The 24,833-nt window shown below is 39.3% G+C and overlaps 1 protein-coding gene across 1 annotated transcript in view; it reads right to left on the bottom strand.

Moving 5' to 3' along the window:
* The window catches only part of LOC124290426, a 79,782-nt gene that overhangs the window by 20,242 nt on the left and 34,707 nt on the right, over nucleotides 1–24,833 (bottom strand). The window contains exon 2 of the mRNA XM_046727126.1: nucleotides 21,848–21,960. Within this exon, the coding sequence (XP_046583082.1) occupies nucleotides 21,848–21,960 (113 nt within the window). The remainder of the gene's footprint in view (nucleotides 1–21,847; nucleotides 21,961–24,833) is intronic.

Genomic DNA, 24,833 nt, shown 5'->3' with positions numbered 1-24,833 from the left:
ACAGTGAAAGGGTGATTTACCTTATCATGGATGTCATGAACGGGTTTTGAAGCAATTTCAAATCAGATAGTTCATCATACCGATTTCACGGTAGTTCGTAACATTTCCAAGTGATCAGAAAAGGTCATGAATTCGTGTGACAATGTGCTTTGCCTAAGACATTACCAACGTTATTCCAGCAGAATGTGTGTTCAGAACCGGTGAGTGGTCAGGTTCAATTATTAATATTGTCAGTAATTTTTTTAAATGCCAGTATAAAACCATTGGTTCATAACATTTCTGCTGCGGGTTACTTTAAATGAATTAACAGTCATGACTTATGTAATTGAATCATAAATGTAGAGTAATTCCTCCTGTCACACAATACACATTTTTCTGTGGTACGTGGATAGAGCGGCATTAGTCAGACTGCTGTCTCACATATGCACGAACGTACACATCAGACAAACACTCACTCCCTCACATCTGTATCCATTAAAACACCCAAATTCGTTGCTGATTTTCATTTCAACTATTTTATTCTGGATGTTCCACTATCTCGCTGACGTCCAACTGAGATCATGAGCGTATTTTCATTAGTCAGACTGCTGTCTCACATATGCACGAACGTACACATCAGACAAACACTCCCTCCCTCACATCTGTATCCATTAAAAAACCAAATTCGTTGCTGATTTTCATTTCAACTATTTTATTCTGGATGTTCCACTATCTCGCTGAAGTCCAACTGAGATCATGAGCGTATTTTCTAACGTTATTTGTAGAGTATGTGGTTTGTCAGTAACAGTTTCAAGCCAGCATATATCTCAAGACAATAACGCATTCCAATTAACACCCGCCGTATTGCAAAGGCCAGTATGAAATAACTCCACTGTTCCAAAGTTCTAATTTCCTGGGAAACACGTCCAGCAAAAATCTAATTCAGCGTAAAGTATTGCTTGGCTAATAATATTTTTTCTTCGTTATGTGTTATGATATTAACTGACGTTATTAAGCTGTGGAAGGCATTGCTCATTTGTTGCTGTACCGTAAGACGCTGAGACGTCTGTGTCAGTATGTGAGTTTGAACGACAGTTTGAGTCATATTGCAGTGTGTCAGCTGTATGTAGGATTAAAGACCAAAATGATGCAGGTCTAGGAGTCGAATTCCACTTTGGTAGACCCTGGCTCCTGACAAATCCAGCTTAATAATCGGACCAAAACCTTTCACACAACTGTCTTATGGTTAAACATTCGGTTAAAATTGATGATGACCCAAGTTCCAATACCTCCTCCGACGATCCTTTCAGACTAATATAAATTTTCTTAAGGAAATAGGAAATGAAAAGGAAGCCAGAGACATTGTAGTGAAACTGTAGTAATTTAGGCTTGCCAAATAGGTAATACTCGTGCGGGTTGCATTGGATGTACTTGTTTCGGGTCTGTTTGGCAGACTATGTCAACGCACTTCCTTAACGGAATTCATTTGCGAGGAACCTCTCTATAACAAAGGGTTGGTAAAACTGAGTTATTCCCTTATGTGATGTTGACTTTGGAATATCCGTGAATCATCTTTTCCTTATTCGTCTTGCTATGATTGCTATCATTGTTGCCTCTCCAGTATTATAGTTCGATTTAGAAAAAGCATACGATACAACTTGGAAACATGGTATCTTAAACGATTTACAGGAATTTGGATTGAGGGGCAGATTACCTCAGTTCATATCTCAGTTTTTAAACAACAGACAATTTCAAGTACGGGTAGGTTCCACATTGTCTGATTATTCCCACCAAGATCAGGGCGTCCCTCAAGGCAGCATCCTGTCTGTCACCCTTTTTAGCATCAAAAACAGCCTCACTAACGTCTTGAACAGTTGTGTTGATGGGTCCCTTTTCGTGGACGATTTCAATATTTCATGTCGTGGTAAGACTGACTGACTAAGTTTAGTTTTACGCCGCTTTTAGCAATATTCCAGCAATATCACGGCGGGGGACACCAGAAATGGGCTTAACACATTGTGCCCATGTGGGGAATCGAACCCGGGCCTTCGGCGTGACGAGCCAACGCTTTAACCACTAGGCTACCCCACCGCCCCTGTCGTGGTAAGAACATGCACGCAATAGAAAGGCAGCTACAACTCTGCCTTAACAAAATCCAAAAATGGGCCATTGAAAATGGCTTTAAGTTTTCAAAATCCAAAACAAATTGTATTCACTTTTGTTGTAAATACAAACCACACAAGGATCCAGATCTATCTTTAGATGGCACGCCTAGCAAGGTTGTAGAAGAGGCCAAATTCCTGGGACTCATATTCGACCGGCATCGAATGGTAAGACCGACATTCTTACCACACATAAAATATTTGAAAACCGAGTGCTTGAAGGCTCGGGACTTACTAAAAGTCGTTTCAAATACAGAGTGGGGAGGGGATCAGATTACCCTCCTTCACTTGTACAGATCTTTGGTTCGCTCTAAACTAGACTACGGCTCCATTGTTTATGGTGGAGCCTGCACAAGCAATTTAGAAAAATTAGATTCTATCCACCACCAAGGCCTGAGGCTCAGTCTATATGCAGAGGCTAACGAACCTTCCCTAGAACAACGCCGCATTAAACTTTCACTGCAATATATCACTAAATTACGTTCAAATCAGTCCAATCCAGCATACAATTGTGTTTTAAACCTCCCCTATGAAAACCTGTTGCCTAAACTGCCAAGCCTGGTTCCACCACTTGGAATCAGAATTCAACCACGCATATCTGCAGCTAAAATTGATCTCAATATCATAGCACCTTACCGACTCCTGTCTTCGCCACCCTGGCAGATGGTGAAACCACACGTCGATCTTACCCTCAGTAAACTCAAAAAGTCCGAAATAAATCCTAGCATGGATAATGAAATCACAGCAAGTTGATTAACACTCATCAAAACCCCGTTCATGTCTTGCAAGTAGAAAGCATCCCTGGTGAAATATACATACATGTATAATGCAATCAGGAGTCGGTCAATTGGCTTCAGCATTAGTGGAATGCAATCACATTCCGGTCAGGGCCAGGTCAAGGACACAAGCCGAATATCTCTTCTATTTCTTGATAATGTCTAACGATATAGGATGAAATGCGATATTGGCGTATATCATTCTCTATATCTATCAGCGAATATCTGTCAGTGGGATATTATTGGAGCATCAAGTATATATCGGGGAAATTCTACCAGTATAGCACTGTAACTATCGGAGAAAGTCTATTGATGTAACACTGAAGACCTCTCTGGTATCTATCCGAGAAAGTCTACCAATGATACAATCAAACAGAATCGCGTATCTCTCCATCGATGTAACTGTCCAACAGCCTTATGTACCTATCAGAGAAAGCTTGGCGATATGGCATAATACTTGCATCTAGCGTGAAGTAGGTATAAGAATGTCTGCAATTTGTTGGAGTTTACCCAAAGGGACAAAACAACTTGACTGTTGGTTAAATAATGTCACGAGAGCCTGTCGTTCTGTGATCATGTGATTAGAGAACAAACTTACCCCAAGGGATTCCTCCATGCGACTGCATCGCCACCCCTGCAAGTATTTACACTTCAGTAAATATTGTGAAGGTTTGTCATTACAACACAGTGGAAGGGTGATTTTGCTTATCATGGATGTCATGCACGGGTTTTGAAGCAATTTCAAATCACATAGTTCATCATACCGATTTCACGGTAGTTCGTAACATTTCCAAGTGATCAGAAAAGGTCATGAATTCGTGTGACAAAGTGCTTTGCCTAAGACATTACCTACGTTATTCCAGCAGAATGTGTGTTGAGAACCGGTAAGTGTTCAGGTTCAATTAGGAAATAAACGTACTGTGTTTGGAAATTAGATGAATGTTAGACCGAATTGATAGTCTCTAAATTGATCATTTGAAGCCGAACGCGTAGACTCTGAATTAATCATTTGAAACTTCACGCTGCGCGTTCGGCTTCAAATGAAATTTAGAGACTATCAATTCGGTCTAACATTCATCTAATTTCCAAACACCGTATGTTTATCTCAATTCTACCATAACCGATTTAAATTGAACTTCTTCGTTCCGCGGAAGACACTGCGTAATCCGGCATGGGGCGAGAGGGAGTGGTAGGTGCCATTGGGGTTATTTTCAGCATTGCCACATAAAAAAATTCTATCCAAAGAAAACAAACTACTGTTTGTTCAATGCAATAATGTGATACCTAAGAGCTTGGTTCATATAATCCAAACTTCACAATACCGAAACCCGCCTATTGTTTTGCGTGTCGTGTTACTCTACCCCCCTGGCCACACTATAATGGTATCGTCTGACCTACTTTTTTTCTTGGAAGTAGACAGTTACGCAACAGTTTGAAATGGTGGCCGAGCCAATGTTTACATTTTGAGAAAGGTTGAAATTTGTGACAGTGGAAAATACTTGAGTGACTGTCGAATCTGAACCCTGCAGAATCGAAGAATAGATCCTTTTCTGATCGACCTACGACCTGTAACTCATCAAAGACTGTTGATTGTTATGACCGGCGAGTGTCGATCATGATTTCACGTACGTGCCTCTCCCCCCTGCATGCGACGAAAGAGTGACAGTGCTGCTTTGTGTACATGCCACTAACTTGGAATTCCTTGGAACATTGTTTGCATCATTTGGGACTGGATTGTTGCCAAGCTTTTTTTTTAAGTGTACAAAAATAGATCGCCAGCAGTGACAGCCTTGCGGGAAGCTGACAGAGAGCAATGGTGGTTCAATGTATTTTTGTGAACGATGCAACGGGACATGATGGAATATGAGTGGCATAAATTTGGTGTTTCGCCTGCCAGCTATCTTGCGAATTTCCCATTCTAAACGGAAACAAATATACCACTCACCAGGTAGGCAATGTTTTCTAACGTTCTGCTGCAAATTTTGTATAGATGGGGATGTATTTTTAAAAGGCTTTCTGATTTATAAGTGAGATATTGTTTGTTTATGTTTGGGGCTGTGCATTGAGTTTGAATATTTTTATAATATAAGGTAATGTGATATCGAGGTTCCCTTATAATTGTGGAGGAAAAAATCATATAATTGTATTTTTAGAGTTTAATAAATATTTTATAAGAATTTCCATCACGTCTGTTGTGTTGATATTAGCCATGTTGGTGGCCAAGCTGAAGTAGTGCGGCAGTGTTGCATACGAGCACACTTTCAATCCAGGATTGATGGTGTCTAATTTTCTTGATTGTCCAAACAAATTCGAGTATTTCACGTAGTCATGGTAGAATTATAAATATTGTCAGTCATTTTTTTAAATGCCAATATAAAACAATTGTTTCATAAAATTTCTGCTGCAGGTTACTTAAAATGAATTAACAGTCATGAATTATGTAATTGAATCATAAATGTAGCGCAATTCCTCGTGTTTGACAGTTTGAGTGTTTAGTGGAGCTCAAAGGTTTTACACTAAAAATAACGAACAAGAGAAAAAAGATATGTCACCATGGAAAATCTCGCAATGTTATTCAAAATTATTTCATCCTCCGAAATGAAATATCTCAAATTCATCGTTGCTTTTACAAACTGGCCAAACCATACATCATGAATTTGATTGATATATTTTGGATATGTTGATACATTTGTGAAAACACTCAAGCCGGATATGATTCCCTCCTAGGAAACAGTAAGAAAACATCTAATCGATACTCAGAATAATTAATTTTAATTAGAGTCTATGAAAGGAATTTAGTTCAGGTCAAAGGCGCATTCAGGAATTCACCGTTCTTGACAACATGTTATGTGCTACTCATAACTTTTACTCGACGCATGGGCGCCGAATCTAAACATTTCTGGCATAACATGTAGCGAGCTGACATGTTGTCCCGACATGTTCTTCAGCATTACAGTGATATACGTGTTGTGTGTCAGTGAAGTCATGCCTGGCCTTGTGATAAAGACACTGCTGGCTATTAAGAGAGCTAAACTGTCAGGGAAGACATTGAAATGTAAAGCATAACAACAACAACAAAAACACAGGAGAAGAACTTTTTACATGATGTTTCAATATTTTGTGCAATTCACTGAACTCCAGCAAGAATTATCGTCTCAGTCATCAACATTATCATTGTCGTCGTCTTCCACCATGGTCATCATCTCCACATCATTAGTATCCTCATCATCGCCATCGTCATCCTTTTTTAACAGTGCCTTATCTTTACCTTCATCACTACCTTCAGCATCTTCAGAAGAAGAAGCATAAAAACATAATCATCACCTTGATCATTGTCCTCTTCATCCAAGTATTCATTTCAAATGAAAACAGCCTACAGGAATGTGACGAAATACCATACTCATAAAGGTCTCATAAATCTACATCACACTGAAATGATCGATGGATCTCAACCAAAGGAAGGATTCCTTTCTACCTCACAATCAATAGCATTACCAGACAGCTTAAACGTTAAAATACAAGCCCCAGGTGATGTAATGATGTGATACGTTATTGAATAATGTCTTGGTTAACGAACTATGCATATGGATACGTATGTGTATTTAATTATGTGTAACTCAACATCATCTTTCTCATCATATTCATCAGCATTAGAATCATAAAAGTGGTGAGTGAGTGAGTTAGGCTTTACGCTGCTTTTAGCAATATTCCAGCAATATCATGGTGGGGAACACCAAAAATGTCTTTCACACATTACATTGCAGTCATGTGCGGAATCGAACCCGGGTCTTTGGTGTCATGAACGAAAGCTTTAACCACTTTGCTTCCCCTCATTAAAAAGAAAATAACTCATCTTGACAATAATCAGCAAAAGATACCATCTGGGTCAAAGGGCAAAATTGCTTTTGAGAATATATGATTGCACACGCTATGAGAGGACGTGGTTGGCTAAACATGTCCTACCTGACCGGTAGCACCTGTCATTCTGACAAAATGCCCCAAAAACCTTATTGCCTGATCGGATAAACATTAAAAGTAATAATAATTAATCGTCTCGTTGTTCAGATTAACGGGGTCTGCACATATAATGAAAACACGTTCGGTTATTGATCTTGTATCGGTTTTAGTCTTTATCTCTACACACATCTGTGCTTTTGAATCAGATGAAGACATTGGCATATTGAATCATAATTGACAAATAATGGATGGTCATTTGGAGACACAGTTTCTTCTTGGGATCGGTTCCAATCTCGTGGTGTTACCAAATACCATAAGGGGTCCTTCTTATTGACTGCACTTTAAATTAAGAAACTTGTCGGAGTTCGGGAGGCATTATCCCGGCAGATTGCATCTTGGCCAAATTTTACACTAGCGTACACTGCCCCTGCAATCAGGCACTTGAGAAAAGGATTTAGTTCCAACTGCATGTGTTTAATAAAGCAAGCGTAGTTTTCAGTATTCTCAATAATCACGGTGTCCAAGTAACAAGCCCTTCAAATGATCCACGCGAGAACTTTCTCCAATTTGGTAGAAGAGCTTTTTTGTCCTTGATATTTATTCTGTTCAAACTGACGACCTGGCATTCTGAAGGCTGCGTCTCCAACACGACTAAACAGACACAAATCAAACACCCGGAGACCGAATCTAACTTCTCAGTGCGCACTAATTGACAGGCGGTATCATTTTCTAGCTCCTCAATATCACTTTGTGTGACCCAACAGCCTTAATGACCCTCGTAAAGATGACGGAGTAGGGTTGGAGTTATCTGCTCTTGATTTGTCTGGTCTACATTTTTAAAAAAAATTTTTTTTGGGGGATAAACAACCGTTAACAGTCTTAAAATCGAGTTACATGAAGTACAAAGAGAAGTCTCAGAATTGTCTCAACCTACTTAGATGTAAGGACTAAAATGAAAGACGGGAGTGTGTTGGAACATTCAAACTGCCAAACACGAAACTGTATACCCCTATGCCTGTTGGTAGCTTAAAATGAAAAACAATAATAGGTTATTCGATGGATAATTATTTTTATAAGGGTATCCAGAAGACTCTGTTGGATCGGCTCGTTTTGGGGGAAATTTACTTAACTCATGAATGAAAAACCTCGCGATAACGAGATATATAGTGCTCTATAATAAAGGGATACATATTTCGGAATATACACTTACAATATTCAAGGCTCCCTGATAAAGTCACGAGGAATATTGTTTTACTTGTCATTTTGAGATGTTTAATTTAATAACATTCTCTTGTAAGTGAGTGGGTATGGTTTTACGACGCTGGGAGCACCAACAATGGGCTTCACACACTGGTCTTGTGTGAAAACAAACCCAGGCCTTGTGTGAAACCATCGAACGTTTTATACAGGAAGCTACCTCTATCGCCCAACACATCAATGTACTATTTTCTCACATCGTTCCAAGTTATAAAAGATGAAATTCTTCCTTTTTATTAAATTATTCCATTTCGTTTCTTGTAAGAATCACTGGTCGAGATTCAGTTTTTCTCAGACTTCTGTGACACAGCTCGAATATTTCAGCAACCATCAATCTTTCGATCTTTCATGTATCAATCGTTATCAATAAGCATTTGGGTTATGATGACATTCGTTAACCTAGTCAGTGAACCTGACTACCCGATCTGTTAATCGCTTCTGAAAATAGTTCCTGAAGGTTCTAACCTGGATTCTCACATCTTATGGATCACTATTGCCATCTATTGGGACCTACAGTTCACATTTGTACTTTGCAAATGAATAACCCATTATACTGACATCTAATAGTTTACTCTCAGGAATGCTATTTATATGCATGTAGTTTATAACTGTCGTCCGAATACCAGGTCTGTAAATATAGGCAGTCGATATTCTGGTTCATATTCCAAATGGAGCCGTTATCCAATTGAAGCCCTTCTCTTAGACTCTGTGATATGAGTATAAGCATTGAAGAACCCATCCAAACGGTGACCGAACGAGAACACACCAGCAATGAAAATGAAATTTGGCCTGCTTGTGCTTTAATAAAACACGAAATTAAGCCCCCAAAGAGATATCAATAGACATAAATGCGTTCTGCCAAACGCCCTGAAGCTAATTACATGGAACAATAGTCTGAACATTGAGTTTCAATGAGAGATAGACAGACCACTCCGCCGTCAGGCTGTACATAATATCTCACTGGAGCGCTTAAGTACAGACTATGACGTGCCAGTCACGTGACAAGGGGATGCCATGAATCCCGCTGAACAAAATGCATTATTTGTTTATCTGTGCTCTGTCTCGTTGGGATATTTTACATCCATAGAAAGAGATGGAGTCCGATAGTCTCATCTGTTTCATAATTAGACTGATGGATCAATATTCTTCCAGGCCTCTTCCACTGGGGTATGTTTTACCAATTTATCTGAGATGGAATCGTGAATGAACTGGTTGAAAAATAACCAGTCTTCATGTTTTGTCCTCTCAGTATTAGGGATACAAGTACATAAAGTTACATCAGTGTCTACAAGTGGTAGTTTGGCCATTTTCTTCCAATGTTGTTCATTGTTTTCATGCCGCACACACAGTCGGCGAATCTGTGGAAAAAATCTGAGGAGAAAACATTCTTTCATTTAAGGGCGTTACATGTCGGTAATACATGTTTGCGTTTCTTTCTTTCTTTTAATGTTCAGAACCGCAGTCAGCAATATTTGGGCTATATGGCGGAAATCTGTGATCAGACAATTCATTGATTGACATCATTGCTTAAAGAAATCGATCAAGTGAGGAAAATATAATATGACATAATAAAATGCATGGACCAAGATAGTGAGTCTGATCACCCTATCATGTTAGTCGCCTCTTACGACAAGCTTGGTTGGTGAAGATCAGTCCTGGACGCTGTGTGTAGTGACCAGTTTGTGTTTGTTGGTGGATTTAGATTACAAAGTTAGGTTACATTTTTCCTTTTAGTGAGAAGGACCATGCGAGAAGGTAAAACGTAAGCTAAAATGTGTTACCGCTCATAGGGGATATTACTGTATACACCAGAGATTCTATGTGTCAACACTTTTTACCCACCCACAGAAAGTATATTAACTGCATAAATGTGTAATGGCAAGTGTTTTGTTTATCATGAAATCTTGAGCTGCCCCCGTATCCTGTTACATGCTCTATCCAAACCCTACATCACAATGGCAATTATTACCGCCGAGAGCAATCGACAAGAGGTTATAAGCATCACACCAGTTTACGTATTGAAACACGTGAAAACACGCTTTAGCGTGAATTGTGTCAGTTTGAGAGTCAGTTTGATGTACACTTGCATCCAAACTCGAAAGCAACGGCAATGATCTGCTGGTAACCATGGCGGCCATATTTTTTATCCGAAGATACAGGTGCAATTTTCAAGTGCATACTTTCATTTGACGGTCAGTTTATGTGGAACTAGCGTTTTATCTGAGCATGTGGAAAGAGTGTCATTAAATTTTGTTTAGGCACAACATCCTGTACTATAGCACATCATGACAAACATGGAACTCCAAAAGACAGATGAGTGTTCTTTGATTATATCCATGTACAGGAAACTTGTACCTGGAATCTCGTTGCTTTATCTGATCACTGAATACCAGTTTTTGACATCAACCCTTCTTGATGTAATAAAATATAGATTCTACCAGGAGCATTTGTTTTAATCAAAGGTCTCAAGAACATTGCAAATATTTAATATGAAGTGGTAGTCTTGTGTAAACTACGCATGTGTCCTCAATGAATTTTGAAGCCTTGACCCAAAGGTTAACTAACAAGAGTTAACCAGTCACCAGCATGAGCTTGGATTTACGAAATTGAACTTGAAATGCACTTCATGATACCCGACAAAAGCTGTTGTGTTTTCTTGAGTGAGTGGAAATATACCCTTTATATCAGATGTCAGCTTTATAGTGGAGGAAAGCCCGCATGATGCGGGTGTCAGACCTTTGCAGCCTTAGCGAAACCGGAATGGTACTCACAAAACCTAGGAACACATATCTTGTATTCTTAACTTAACTTATTTTTAGTAGCATGTGGCTTAGTTAGCTGGCACTGGAACCAAATTAACCAAAAACGTTTGCTGGAAAAATACAACCCCAAAGAAAAATTGAAACAAAACAACACAACCCAAGCAAAAGAAGAGAAAAGATTCCAAACAAAATACAACATGATAATAAAAGACTTTACATAGGAATGCCAGGGAAATTCTGTCCTTCAGTCTATACCTAGTGAACACAGCGACACTTATTTTATGCTGTGCAAGGTATTAATAGCAGTTCTCATTTAAATTGTAGATCTCAATGAATGTTACATGTAAACTCCAAAGAGCGTTGATGACCATTCCCGCCTGCGTGTACCGTTTGACATACACACGGTACAGTGACTGATATGATGAATACATGGCACTCCTCCTTTGAGGGCATGGCAACGATGTTATTGCTGCTGCTGATGGTGATGATTCATAAAGCACGTGTGTTTGGATCAAAACAGAACTGAAATAGATAATATGATTAACGGGGACAGATCTAGAACTATTAGAGACCTTCAAAGCTGAAGGTTTAGAGAGGTTAATCACAGTACACTGTGACACAAATCCCCAAGCACCAGATGCACTTAGATCCGCTTAAGACGTTAACGAAATAATACCTCGATCAACACCAGAGTAATAATACATATATACTTTCATGTGTCATGTACACACAACTGTACAGGCTAGAAGTAAGAATCATGTTTGATAACCCATCATTCATTTTATTAACGAACTGAATATGTGTACATTAACTGATCTAAAACCGTGAATATTCACTCCAACATTTAACCCAGAAATTCTGAAGCAACCCAACCATCCTTTGCCGCTCACACCCCCCAAGCAACCTATCCTGGTTGGTAGAAAATCACCATATACCGAAATTGGGGTTCTTTGCTCATAATATTAATCATTGGATTATATGACCCCCTAGTTGGTTACCTACAGAGTGCCATCATATAACTGGACAATTGTTCTTTAAACAACAAACAAACAAACCAGCCTTATATAGCGCAGGGCACATTATTATAACTGAATAGTTTGAATAAATAGAACACTTAATGATCCCAACTTAGCACTTCATCATCGATGATTCATGTATCATCATATTCCTCATATAAGAAGCCTGTAAAACTGATGGTTTTAGAATCCGGGTAACAAAAATATGTGCGTTGTTGGAGGAAACACAACGTTGCATTGCAACGATGAGGATGTTATTGAGGAAAGTACAAAGTGATAAAACAAACAATTAAAATGAAAGTCCTGTAAAAATATCCCATATTCATGTCAATAGGTATAAAACATGTGACCATCTTCTGAAACACAAGTTTGTTTTGTGCTCTTTGTAGAGGAATGTCAAGACACTTAAAACCAACACACGAGTTTCATAACCTTTCAGTTTGTCAACACAGAACAATTTAATGAAGACACTTGATGACTTCTGTCATAGACAACAAAACTGACACAAGTCTCCATATGTTCAAATCAGTCATCGCGATGTTATCACTGCATTTATAGAGAAGGCCACGGAGGAGAGTACGGAAACTGTTATCCACGTACTGTACGTACGATACGTAGTCGCCGTATTACAAAGGTCCTGGTTATCACAACAGGTCTTAGTCACGCAACCTCGGGTCGTGTACTGATCGTCTGTGCAGTTCTCGAAGTCGTCGTGAGAGTCGCATTCCCCGGCACAGCTTCGAACTGTCGACTTGTACTTCGTGTCGTCTGTTGGGCTGTACATCTCGAAAATCACCTTCTGAAATAGAGAAAAATCCAAGTCAGAGTACTCGAACATTCCAAGAAGAGGAATAATGATTATTTTAATTATTTAGCAATCGTGGTGATTATGTTCAGCAGTGTTCCATTTATATCATGTGTATGCTGAGGGAGGGGAAAATCCCAAAGTGATGCGGGTCTCAGATACTAAAACTTTCGTGAAACCTACAAGCACAGGTATGATGCTGCCAAACCTGGAAACAGGACAGGGGAGAACCTAGATTCGAATTAGGGATCATTGGTTTCTTGCATGCCCAGAGGATCTAAACCTCAAAAAGAAGTCTGCAAATGATCATGATAACACAAAGGCGTTTAATTAATAAAGTTATCTAATGATGTGTGTCAAGTTATTCTATGAAGGACCCGTCGTGTACTAAGGAACTCATAAGTCCCTTAATTTGTAGTTGAAAAGGTAAGGAGTGTGGACTGCAGAAGCAGAGAAGGTTAGAAAGGTATTGGAAGGTTGTATCAAAGTGTAATGATGAGAGACCCTGCTGAAAACATAAGAGAGACTCTTGCCCTCTGTGATCCTGATTAATATTATGTTCCTGAGCATACTTGATAAAAATGCTGGATTTACATATCGACGTGAATCATATCTTCAGCTTTGAAGAACTACATCTTCAACTGTTCACAAAAGATATTTGTTTACCAGTTACTGCTCCCACGTCAGCTATTAACAAACACATGCAATTCGTCATTGACAAGGCCTTGCTGAGTCAGGCAACTGAATAAGGTATCCTTGGTAGGAGACATGCAATGGCATCATTAGACTAATAGGGGCTACGTCATGACACTCACTGTGGTCCAGAGATGGCGCGGGATTCAATTACAGGCAACTTGGAAAGGTCACGTATGATTTATTATTCTGTATATATATTATAGGGTTTAATATGAACATATTTCATTATGGTGTATCAGGCTACTTTTCAAAAAGTATTGATCTGAATACATAAATGTGTCATTGGAGAGTGTGATGAGTCTTTTGACTTTAACCACACTCAGTTTTGAGTAAGTAGTATACTCGAGTCCTTCCTTATTTCATTATAAAGCTAAATACTGGAGTTGAAGAATACCTGGAGGTTTAGATCTGAAGACGCTTTCAGTTTGAACATCGGTCTGTTAATATGAGCTATCGTATTATGGTGTTTAGGCTACTTTAACAAAAGTATTTTCTGAATACATAAATATGCAATGGGAGACAATAGTTGAGTCTACGCACTTGCAAGCATACTAATAACTGCCCGTTGGTGATAATGATTAAGATTATATTCGATTATATAGTGATGATAACTAACACTAAAACTATGAATGACGTCTAAGATATGTATTGCATTGGACTTTCATTGGCATGCACTGTTTAGAGGGATAAAGCCAATGTCCAGCTGTACTTTGCTAGAGAACTGTTTCCTCGGTTCGAATCCTGCCTGGACCTGATAAACTCAGTCAGCACACAACCCTAAATGTGTCATTGGAGAGTGTGATGAGTCTTTTGACTTTAACCACACTCAGTTTTGAGTAAGTAGTATACTCGAGTCCTTCCTTATTTCATTATAAAGCTATGTTATAAGCTGAAGAATACCTGGAGTTTTTAATTTTACGACGGTTAGTTTGTTAAGCCTAAAAGGATTAGCTATCGTAGTATGTTTTTAGTTTCTTTGCACATATATTTTCTGTAAAAATATTGCTGCACTGCTTACAATAGTTCCGTTACGCAGTTGCAAGCATACTAATAACTGCCCGTTGGTGATAATGATTAAGATTATATTCGATTATATAGTGATGATAACTAACACTAAAACTATGAATGACGTCTAAGATATGTATTGCATTGGACTTTCATTGGCATGCACTGTTTAGAGGGATAAAGCCAATGTCCAGCTGTGCTTTGCGCTAGAGAAACTGTGTTCCTCGGTTCGAATCCTGCCTGGCCCTGATAAACTCAGTCAGCACACAACCCTACTCGAGTGTTTCGACGGCCTCTGTGGTGTAGTGGTTAGAGCGTCCTCCCGGAGAGCGGAAGGCCGCGGGTTCGATCCCCGACCGCGTCATACCAAAAGACGTTGAAATATGGTATTTGTATTCCCTGTCTGGCGCTCGGCATTAATGGGTACAACAAGGACTGGTCGGCTCGGAGTCAGTATAATGTGTCTGAGTGGGGTATCCATGCTTCACTGCGGCATGGTATCTCAGTGGGCTAGCACTATAAAACCAGCTTCAGTCTGGGCCAGTACAAGCAGCCGCACATACACATACACACGCATGCACGTCGTCATATGAGCGAAATATTCTCAAGCACGACGTTAAACCCAATTTCACCTCACCTCACCTCGAGTGTTTCACCAAAGGCGTATTCACCAAAGAACCGTATCTCTTCCGCATTTCACCACCCAGCAAGCAGGCGTTGAATAATGCCTTCCTAAGTCTGGACGGAAAGTAGCAAAACATCGTTTCTGTGTTTTCTTTAAAAGTGACATTATACCGCTGGCAATACTGGAGTTCAAGGATATAAAATGTTTAGATCTGAAGCGCTTTGAGTCATGAACATCCGTCTGTTAATAAAGCGTATAGTTCTGTATCCTCCAGAACATCTCTCTATAGTCTGTAGGAAACCATGCATAGTGTCAAGGGTCTGCCACGATCAGAAATGTCCATCAATACGTTTAAGAGTAGAAGCGAAATCTTTCTTGTGGTGTCTGCTGTAGAAAGGAGCCTTGATCTCTCTCTGTTGTGGATAGATTTTGCAATGATAAAAGCTCATGACCTTTGAATATGTTTGTTCTTATCTAAATGGAACTCCAATAATAAAAGATACATAATTAGAAAACAAACCAACGTACAAGGTATAGGAGCATCGGACAATTTGCTTGCTTTGTGCATCTTGCACCAGACAGATATTGTTCTTGATGTATCTGCCTCAGTGGCATCATATTGTTACTGAACATATTACGAATACATTTTGAAGTGATAATATAATATCGTCGGAAATGGCTTTGGTTCGATGATAAAGGTTTGTCTGTTAGTGCCTGGGAAAATTCTGAGAGGCATTGGATCAGCATTAGATTGGATTTTCTTCTTCTTATGGCCGGCATTCTGGCATGTGACTAAAACGTTATCAAAATGACAAACTCACACACTGACACAATTGTATTATGTATTTATACGCATTAACTTCCATGATGAAGCATGGGAACCAAGCCAAATTTCACACAAAATTATATTTTAACTTGATATATTTCACTGGACATTAGAACATTTCATTAAAGTAGCGTTATTGCATATTGGTCTTCCTTTTGGTGTTTGTGCTCAGGCGAGATGACATATGTCATCGGCGTGAAATAGAAAACATATTTTACAAAGTAAACGTCACAGGGGATGGTTTTGCTTTTGGTTTTTGTGCTCAGGCGGGATGACATAATATGTCATCGGTGTGAAATAGAAAACATATTTTACAAAGTAAACGTCACAGGGGATGTGAATAGACAATCGTGATCAAATCTTGGGGTGTGAATAGGCAGTCGTGATCTGATCTTGGGGTGTGAATAGACACTCTTGATCTGGTTTAGTCAGGTACGAACAGTTGGAGTGTCATGAATATGATATGGCTTGAGTGTGTGGGGGAAGGTTTGAGCTGTGTTTGAGTCAGTTAGTGAATGAGTTACTGTGGATATGTGGGAGAATGTTTCTGGAGTCAGTGGGTGAGTGAGTGAGTGCGGGGATTGTATTGTATGTTTGAGTTTCCCAGAAAACAATATTGTGGCCAGAATAATCTGCATATTTCTATTGTACAGTGTTTTCTTTTATGGCAGGATGAGCACATGTCCGTTGACCCACAAGTCATTCTTTCTCCGATTATACAGCATCTCAAGAGAAGTCTTTTTTGATGAGTTTCGGGGATAGAATATAATCACCCATACACTCCTCACCAGGATACGGTGGGGTAGCCTAGTGGTTAAAGCGTTGGCTCGTCACGCCGAAGACCCGGGTTCGAAACCCCACATGGGTACAATGTGTGAAGCCCATTTCTGGTGTCCCCCGCAGTGATGTTGCTGGAATATTGCTAAAAGCGGCGTAAAACCAAAGTCAGTCAGTCACCAGGATTCGAAATGCTGGTCCCATTACTGTGGTAGGGAAAACCCCTCAAACATCATAATCACTACATTTTTCCAACAAACGCTGCTTCCATAATCGCTCAGGATTTCAACTATCTTGACATTGTTAATTGTCATGTAAGAATTAGCACACTCCAATATATAGCAAATGTTGACTGGATGTCAGTCTGCTACCAGCAGAAACTTTACATACATGATTTTCTTTCAAACATGGACATTGAGTGAGTGGATGTTTTTTTAAAATATCGCCACATAGTTGAATAGTTATTGTATCCGGTCTACAGCATGTTACTGCACGTAGACATTTGGGCAAAGTCATCTCACATTCACTATAGCTTCTTCAAGCAATAATGATTAATGACTAGCTTTTGCAAAAACAATGATTATGAGATGCTTCTTTTGTGGGGCTTATCACCCAAAGTGCCCTCGATATTAAGCTGTTTTGCCTTCAGTGAGAAACATAGTTTGATGTCATTAGAGATTAATTACCATAACGTGACAGTGAGGTCGCCAATCGTGAATATTCAAAGATATAATCCGTTGCCTTATTGAATAATATCATCAATTTTTATAACCTTATTAGAAGAATGGCGTCGTAGTCTTAGTGAAATTGACAACTCTGTAAAAGAAAACTGAAGCAGAATTGATTTTCCTGCGCATTGATAATGCCAATGTAGAATTATTTTAAAATTATTTTTAATGTGTACACATAGCCAGGTAGTCTGTCTCACGAGTCTCTAAACCACATGTTCCCTTCTGTAAAGCACTTTCTACAAAGGAAAAAAAAATCGAAAAGAGGATTTGATTGCAAAGCAAACGCTGTCCGTCTTAAGCCTCCCGACATTATAATATCATCATAAAATAAGAGCAATACCCATCATTGTCTTTGTATGTTTCCCTGCTATCTATAATTCATTCACGAGTTAATACTACCAGGACATAGTAAATGTTGATCAGCAAGATGCCGGAGACATAAGAAGCGTATGATAAATTCGATTAGTTCGCCTTTCTGTGGTTAATTATTTTGGGAGATACATGGTTTGCCTGCAGGATCTTGCAGTATCCCACAATAACCAAAATATCAGTCATGCCCGTTTGAACACGTCCAGGAATGTTTACTTGGTGAAGTAAGAGTAACTGAAAATAACGAAAGGTGTTTCTACAAAAATAGATACTATTTTCATTATTTCTTTTCAGTTTACATTTCATTATATAGTTTCGACACTGTGTATCCATAGGATGAAAACAAACCCGTCCTATCTGCAAACAATATCATCCTTAACCTATTAATTAATGATAAAATGGACCCTAAGACAAACATATAGATAGCCAGAACCAGGTCATCAACATCAGTGACAGGAGAAAGTGGCATCTTGTCACCCGAAGATCTGTGTTCGATTCCTAAATATATGGATATACACTGTGTGAGTCCTGTTTCTTGTGATAAGTCACTTTCGTTTATTTTTTTGTTTAACGCTGTACCCAGCAATTAATATAGCAATATGGCGGCAGTCTTTAAATAATCGAAACTGGACCAGACAATCCAGCAATCAATGTTATGAGCATCGATCTACACAAGTGGGATACGATGATATGCATCAACCAAGTCATCGAGCCTGACTACCTAATCCAGTAAGTCTCCTCTTACGACAAGCATGGGTTGCTGAAGACCAATTCTAACCCTGATTTTTCCGCCATGACATTGCTGGAATACAACTGAAAGCAATGCAGAACCTCTGTCAGTCTTTATATGATCTTTTGGTTATGATATCGCAGGATGATATATCGATGCTGGCAGTAGCTAATCACATCATGCAGATACATTTTATTATTTATGACAAGTCATTGTCGGATATATTGATGATGTGAGCATGATAACCTAATCAAGACTCACAAAACAGAACCGACCGACGGCACCGTGGTACCATTCTGTTTGAGGGCAGACCGATTTATACTGCGTCTTTAAGCTAATCTTGAACTAGATGAATGCAAAAACATTAATGTCCCAGCTAAATCCTGGTATGCACCACTCGCTTCTACTAAGCTGACCAATGCAAATATTTGCGCCGCCCAATTCGTATTGTGCTTCGCCAGTGCTTGCAAACTGTTCAATTCGGCCCTTATCACACATTGCACATTTATCATACCACAAATCGTTTCTGAGTAGGCCAAACGTTTGTTCCCACAAACACATTGAATCTATCTGGGGAACACACAGGAATTATTCTTGAGGTCGGAATCGACAATATTCATGTAATCTGTTGTGATTAGATGGGCATTTCACTTCATCTAACAGCCACCTCGGAGTTCCCGCCTCAGTGCTCGAATACTGTCGTATTGGCTCATCCTTGGAAGACGTCGCGATAGTATAAATACTGGGCAGTACCTATTAAAACTCATAGACCATGTCCTCTTAGAATGAAGCAGTTCAAATTTCATTTAAAATTATTAACCCAATTTCAAATAATATACTTTTGTCTTGATTCGTTCCGATGCTACTTCATTTGGTTTCAGGACGAACATGTAATTTCAACAATGTTCAAATACCATGCTTTTGGAATACATTGAATTGAGACTCAAAACCTTTTTCGAAGTCATACAACATCTCCGCTAAAAGCAACGTACAATTCCGACTGTCTCAGAAGAAGAAACATACTTACATGAGGGACATTTAAGTATAGGAATTACCAAATGCCTTGAACAATCTGGAATGTATGTGACAAAGGATTCAAACGCTGTATTTGCTTCTTTTGGCGAGTTTTATGCCAGACAGATTCATATTTATACGTGGTGGTGATACCGACTTACTGATTTACTCCTGGGGGATCCGACCTGGCATGAAAGAGAGTAGATCAACACACAGGCCACTTGGCTCACCTCCCGCTACGACTGTATTGGATGACATTTTTATGAAATAAAGAAACACATTGCAAGTGTTTCATACCGATCAGGACCGTGGGGTAGCCCAGTGATTAAAGCGGTGGCACATCACGCCGAAGACCCGGGTTTGATTCCTCACATGGGTACAATGTGTGCGGATACGTTACACTGCTCCCATTGTTTAAGCAGCAATGCATCCAGTCTCAAATATCCATGCAATGGGATTCTGTGAGGCGTAGAAAACAACATTTGGTGAAAATGTTATAAATCGATCGGTGGATACAAATGAGAAGGTTGAGCTTGTCCTGCCCTGCTATCAATAACAATACATATTTCACATACCAATTCAAGTATTTACCGATTTGCAATTAAACAAGGCGAGAAAGTAGGATCCATGGGACGATTCCGACCATCATACCTGTAAACGTTAGGTTAATACATATGACACTGTGACGACACCAGGCAAAGCACAACGACGTCTGTATGCCCACGTCAACCGTTACGTGTTCGATGACAGATCACACAGTACGATTAGACATCTAGCAGTGTTACTATTAGACGCTGAAGGGAACATATCTCAGATTGCCTTATTCGTGTAGAGGGAGTCAAATGTCACATGACATTATTGTAAGTCGGTGGCGCTCTGGGGTTTGTAAGGCTGCAGTTACCCACTCCACGTTTTGTAATTCCAGCCGTTGATTGCGTACGGCGGCCATGTTGTAAAACTTATTTTTGTGACGAGTGTCCTAACAATACATTCTATGGAAGTGTGGAAATGTGTTGGCGAACGTCAAATCGTTATATTATCGCACCGACAAGAGCTCATCATCCAAAATATAACAATTTCAATGTTAACGGATACCATCTTCCATTCCGAGTAGCGATCATGACATTCATTTGATGGGTTACCTGTCACAGCGATGGAGTCTGCAGCGAAGAAACAAGAAAATACAGAAAGGATGTTTTAGCTTCCACTGTTTGATTTGTTTATTCTAGCCTCGGAAGCATCAATATTTCTAACCGACTTTAACTTCCGTTATTTAATTTGTCCATTCTGGCACCAGGAGAATCAATATTTCCTACCGATTTTCTGTCAAAATCAAAGTCACCCTTTCATTCATAAGCATCGTAGAGTACAATTTGTGAATACTGAAATACGACAATGACATTAGAATCTAAGTCGAAACGTCGCCTGTACAGAATAAAGAAGCTCTATATCCATAAAAATGTCCTCATTCTTAAAATACGACACCCTATATCAAATGTTATTTGATATAAATCAAGCTGAGTTCCATGCTGCAGGTGATATTAATAGCACATATGCCACGGGCGAGATGAGGATCCTGTTAAAACACTCTAGGTGATTTTCTAATGATTGATTAACCCTTGTAAACTCTTGAGCTTTGATAAAAAAAGACCCGATCTATTTCGTGGTTTATTTATGTTGAGTCATTTGTTCATTCACGTCTTTGTTTTGTTTTTTGTTTGTTTTGTGTGTTTTTTTGCACTCAGCAATATTCCAGCTATGCGTCAGTTCGTAATTAATCGAGTCTGGGCCAGACAATCCAGTGATCACCAACATGGACATAGATCTACGCAATTGGGATACGATGACTTAGTCAGCGAGCTTGACCACCCGATCCCGTTAGTTGCCTATTACGACAAGAACGGGTTGCTAAAGACAAATTCCAACCTGGATTTTCACGGGTTTTATTCACATGTAATCACCCGTAAGGGACGCAACTCTGAACAGCAAATTGTTGGACCCAAGGCCACAGGGTTACCCATTTTAACTTGCAGTTGTCTGTGGATATAATGGCTGACATACAGTTGGGAAGAGCATCTAATTACATAAAGACGGTGGTGATGATGCAACATATGTTATATTTGGGGTTTGACTTTCTCAGATTAGCCACATATTCTAGTACTCTTGGAGATTTAGTCCCATCGGGATTTCAACCAGCAACTGACCGTTAGCATACAAATGCATTGATCTAACAACTTAGCCAACACAAAGTAGTAGTCTAGATCAAGTAATTTGTGTGCCCCTCTGAAAGTGGAAATATTTATTATTGATGATGATGATAATGATCATGACGATGATGATGATGATGATGATGATGTTACCTGGCAGCACTGGTTGGGTTGACACACCTTCTTTGTGGCCTTGTAGTTCTCCGAGGGGTTGATGTCGCAGTTGTCCGCGATGCAGTGCCAACACTGGAGGGCAACTACCGTGTCTGTAAATACAAAATAGCCTTTATTAATGCCCTTATATAATGCATGGTAAGTATGATTTTTGTTCAATTATTTGTGGTACATGTATTCGAGGCAGCCATTTTGTCTCACAATAGCCATTTTTACCACTTTGTTGGACACTCCTGGGACAAATATTACGTATGCGACTTCAACTTCGACACAACGGTGTTTTACTGTAAATACGTCTCTGACCTTGACCTCAGGGATTGCACACTATGCTGGCATGGATAATGAAAACACAGAAGGTTGATTAACACTCATCAATTCCCCGTCCATGTCTCACACGCTGAAAGCATCCCTGTTCAAATATACATACTTGGATAATACAATCAGGAGTCAGTCAATTGGCTCCAGCATTAGTGGAACGCGATCACATTCCGGTCAGGGTAAGGTCAAGGACACAAGGCGTCTAGTCGGTGTCAATCCGAATATCTCATTAGATGGGATGACATCACACTGTCGCCCCGTTGACAGTTGATCAGAGATACTGATACTGGAGAGTTATTAACGTCGGTTAGCCGAGCCAGTGCCAAAACTAAATGGTCATCGAAGACTCAGTGAGCAATGCAACCTCCTGTCTGTGTTAGATACTGATCTTTAAGGAATCTCTGTCGACGGATACTGTTTACACTGCATTGATATAGGACTTTTGATAGATACTGAAGCATATAAGATTTTGGTTGAATGGTGGACTTTAGTTTCAGACTTTAATTAAAGTTTAAATGATAGATGAACACAGTGAAAGGGTGATTTTGCTTATCGTGGATGTCATGAACGGGTTTTGAAGCAATTTCAAATCAGATAGTTTCACGGTTGTTCGTAACATTTCCAAGTGATCAGAAAGGTCATGAATTCGTCTGACAAAGTGCTTTGCCTGAGACATTACTAACGTTATTCCAGCAGATCGTTTACTGACCATGGTCATGTGTGTCCAGGACCGATGAGTGTTCAGGTTCGTTTGTATTGTCAGTCATTTTTTAAAAAATGCCAATATAAAACCACTGTTTCATAAAATTTCTGCTGCGAGTTACTTAAAATGAATTAACAGTCATGAATTATGTAACTGAATCATAAATGTAGCGTAACTCCTCGTGTTTGACAGTTTGAGTGTTCTGTGAAGGTCAAAGGTTATACACAATATATCGAAAAAGAGAAAAAAGCTACATCACCAGGGAAAATCTCGCAATGATATTCAAAAATATTTCATCCTCCGAAATGAAAATCATCAATTCATCGTTACTTTTACAAACTGTCATGAATTTGACTGACATCTTTTGGATATGTCGGTATATTTGTTACAATCACTCAAGCCGGATATGATTCCCTCCCAGGAAACAGTAGGAAAACATCTAATCGATACTCAGAATATTTAATTTTAATTAGAGCCTATGAGGGAAATTCAGTTCAGGTCAAAGACGCATTCACGAATTCACCGTTCTCGACAACTTGTTATGTGCTACTCATAACTTTTACTCGACGCATGGGCGCCGAATCTAAATATTCTTGGCATTACATGTAGCGAGTTGACATGTTGTCCCGACATGTCCTTCAGCATTACAGTGATATACGTGTTGTGTGTCAGTGAAGTCACGCCTGGCCTTGTGATGAAGACAAAGCTGGCTATTCGGAGACCTTACTCTCAGGGAAGACCTTGAAATGTAAAGCATAACAAAAAATAAATAAATAAAAAAAATATAAAAAAAAAAAAAAAACAGGAGAAGAACTTTTTACATGATGTTTCAATATTTTGTGCAATTCTATCTCTGAACTCCAACAAGAATTATCGTCTCAGTCATCACCATTATCTTTACCTTCATCTCTACCTTCAGCATCTTCAGAAGAAGAAGCATGAAAAGTATAATCATCACCTTGATCAATGTCCTCTTCAACCATGTATTCATTTCAAGTGAAAACAGCCTACAGGAATGTGACGAATTACCATGCTCATGTAGGTCTCATAAATCTACATCACACTGAAATGATCGATGGATCTCAACCAATGGAAGGATTCCTTTCTACCTCACAATCAATAGCATTACCAGACAGCTTAAACGTTATAATACACTCTACAAGATCAAGGTGTTTGTCACCCTGGCGTTCGAGCTGTGTAGCGCTAGATCATCTGCCAGGCGACGTATCATTGTGCCACTAGATCGATTACCAAGCAATAGATCTGTGATCGTTGTTTCATCACGAAAGGTGATAAGTAGGGCCACAGATGGGTCATAGTCACAGGTGTAAATGTCATCTTGGTATATAACAGAATTGTTACTTTTAGTCAAAACTTAATTTAATTGTGTCGTTTGATCAGGAGAGGAATAGCTGTTTGGGTAAAAATTCAGTCCCATCATCAACATATTCTTTCATAAAGAATAGAAAAGGTCATGGTATTTGTGAAACTGTCAGTTGATACAGCTTCTTTAACTATAGGTTGATTAAATTGATGGCTATACCCTAACATTTCTGTAGCATCACATCTTATTTTCAAAACAGGGTGGTGCTTAATTAATGCACGGGTGTATACATCAGAGCATTATCCAGGACAACATCATCATGTCTGGAGAGGTCGACATCCTCCAAGTGGGCATGATGTCAACAGAGCAGTGACCAGATAGCTGCCAAAGTAAGACGACGTGTACTCGAAATGAGCCCTGGTCGTGTTGAGAATCATGGAATCCGTGTTCGATACTCTGTGTGTGCATGTGTGTGCATGTTTTGTGATTTGTCTGAGAATTAGAATGGAAGGTGTTTTAGTTTGGATAACATGTGTCAACATGACATCGATTGTTACGTACTCAGACACGTCTGTTACTGTAGAGAAACAGACAGGTACAAAAGTTTTCCTGCACCTCAC

This window comes from Haliotis rubra, unplaced genomic scaffold, assembly GCF_003918875.1.
Source record: "Haliotis rubra isolate DU_JTF1 unplaced genomic scaffold, ASM391887v1 Scf465, whole genome shotgun sequence".
Classification (NCBI taxonomy): Eukaryota; Metazoa; Mollusca; class Gastropoda; order Lepetellida; family Haliotidae; genus Haliotis; species Haliotis rubra.
The sequence above is the reverse complement of the archived record's forward strand: the minus strand, read 5'-3'. Positions and strand labels throughout refer to the sequence as shown.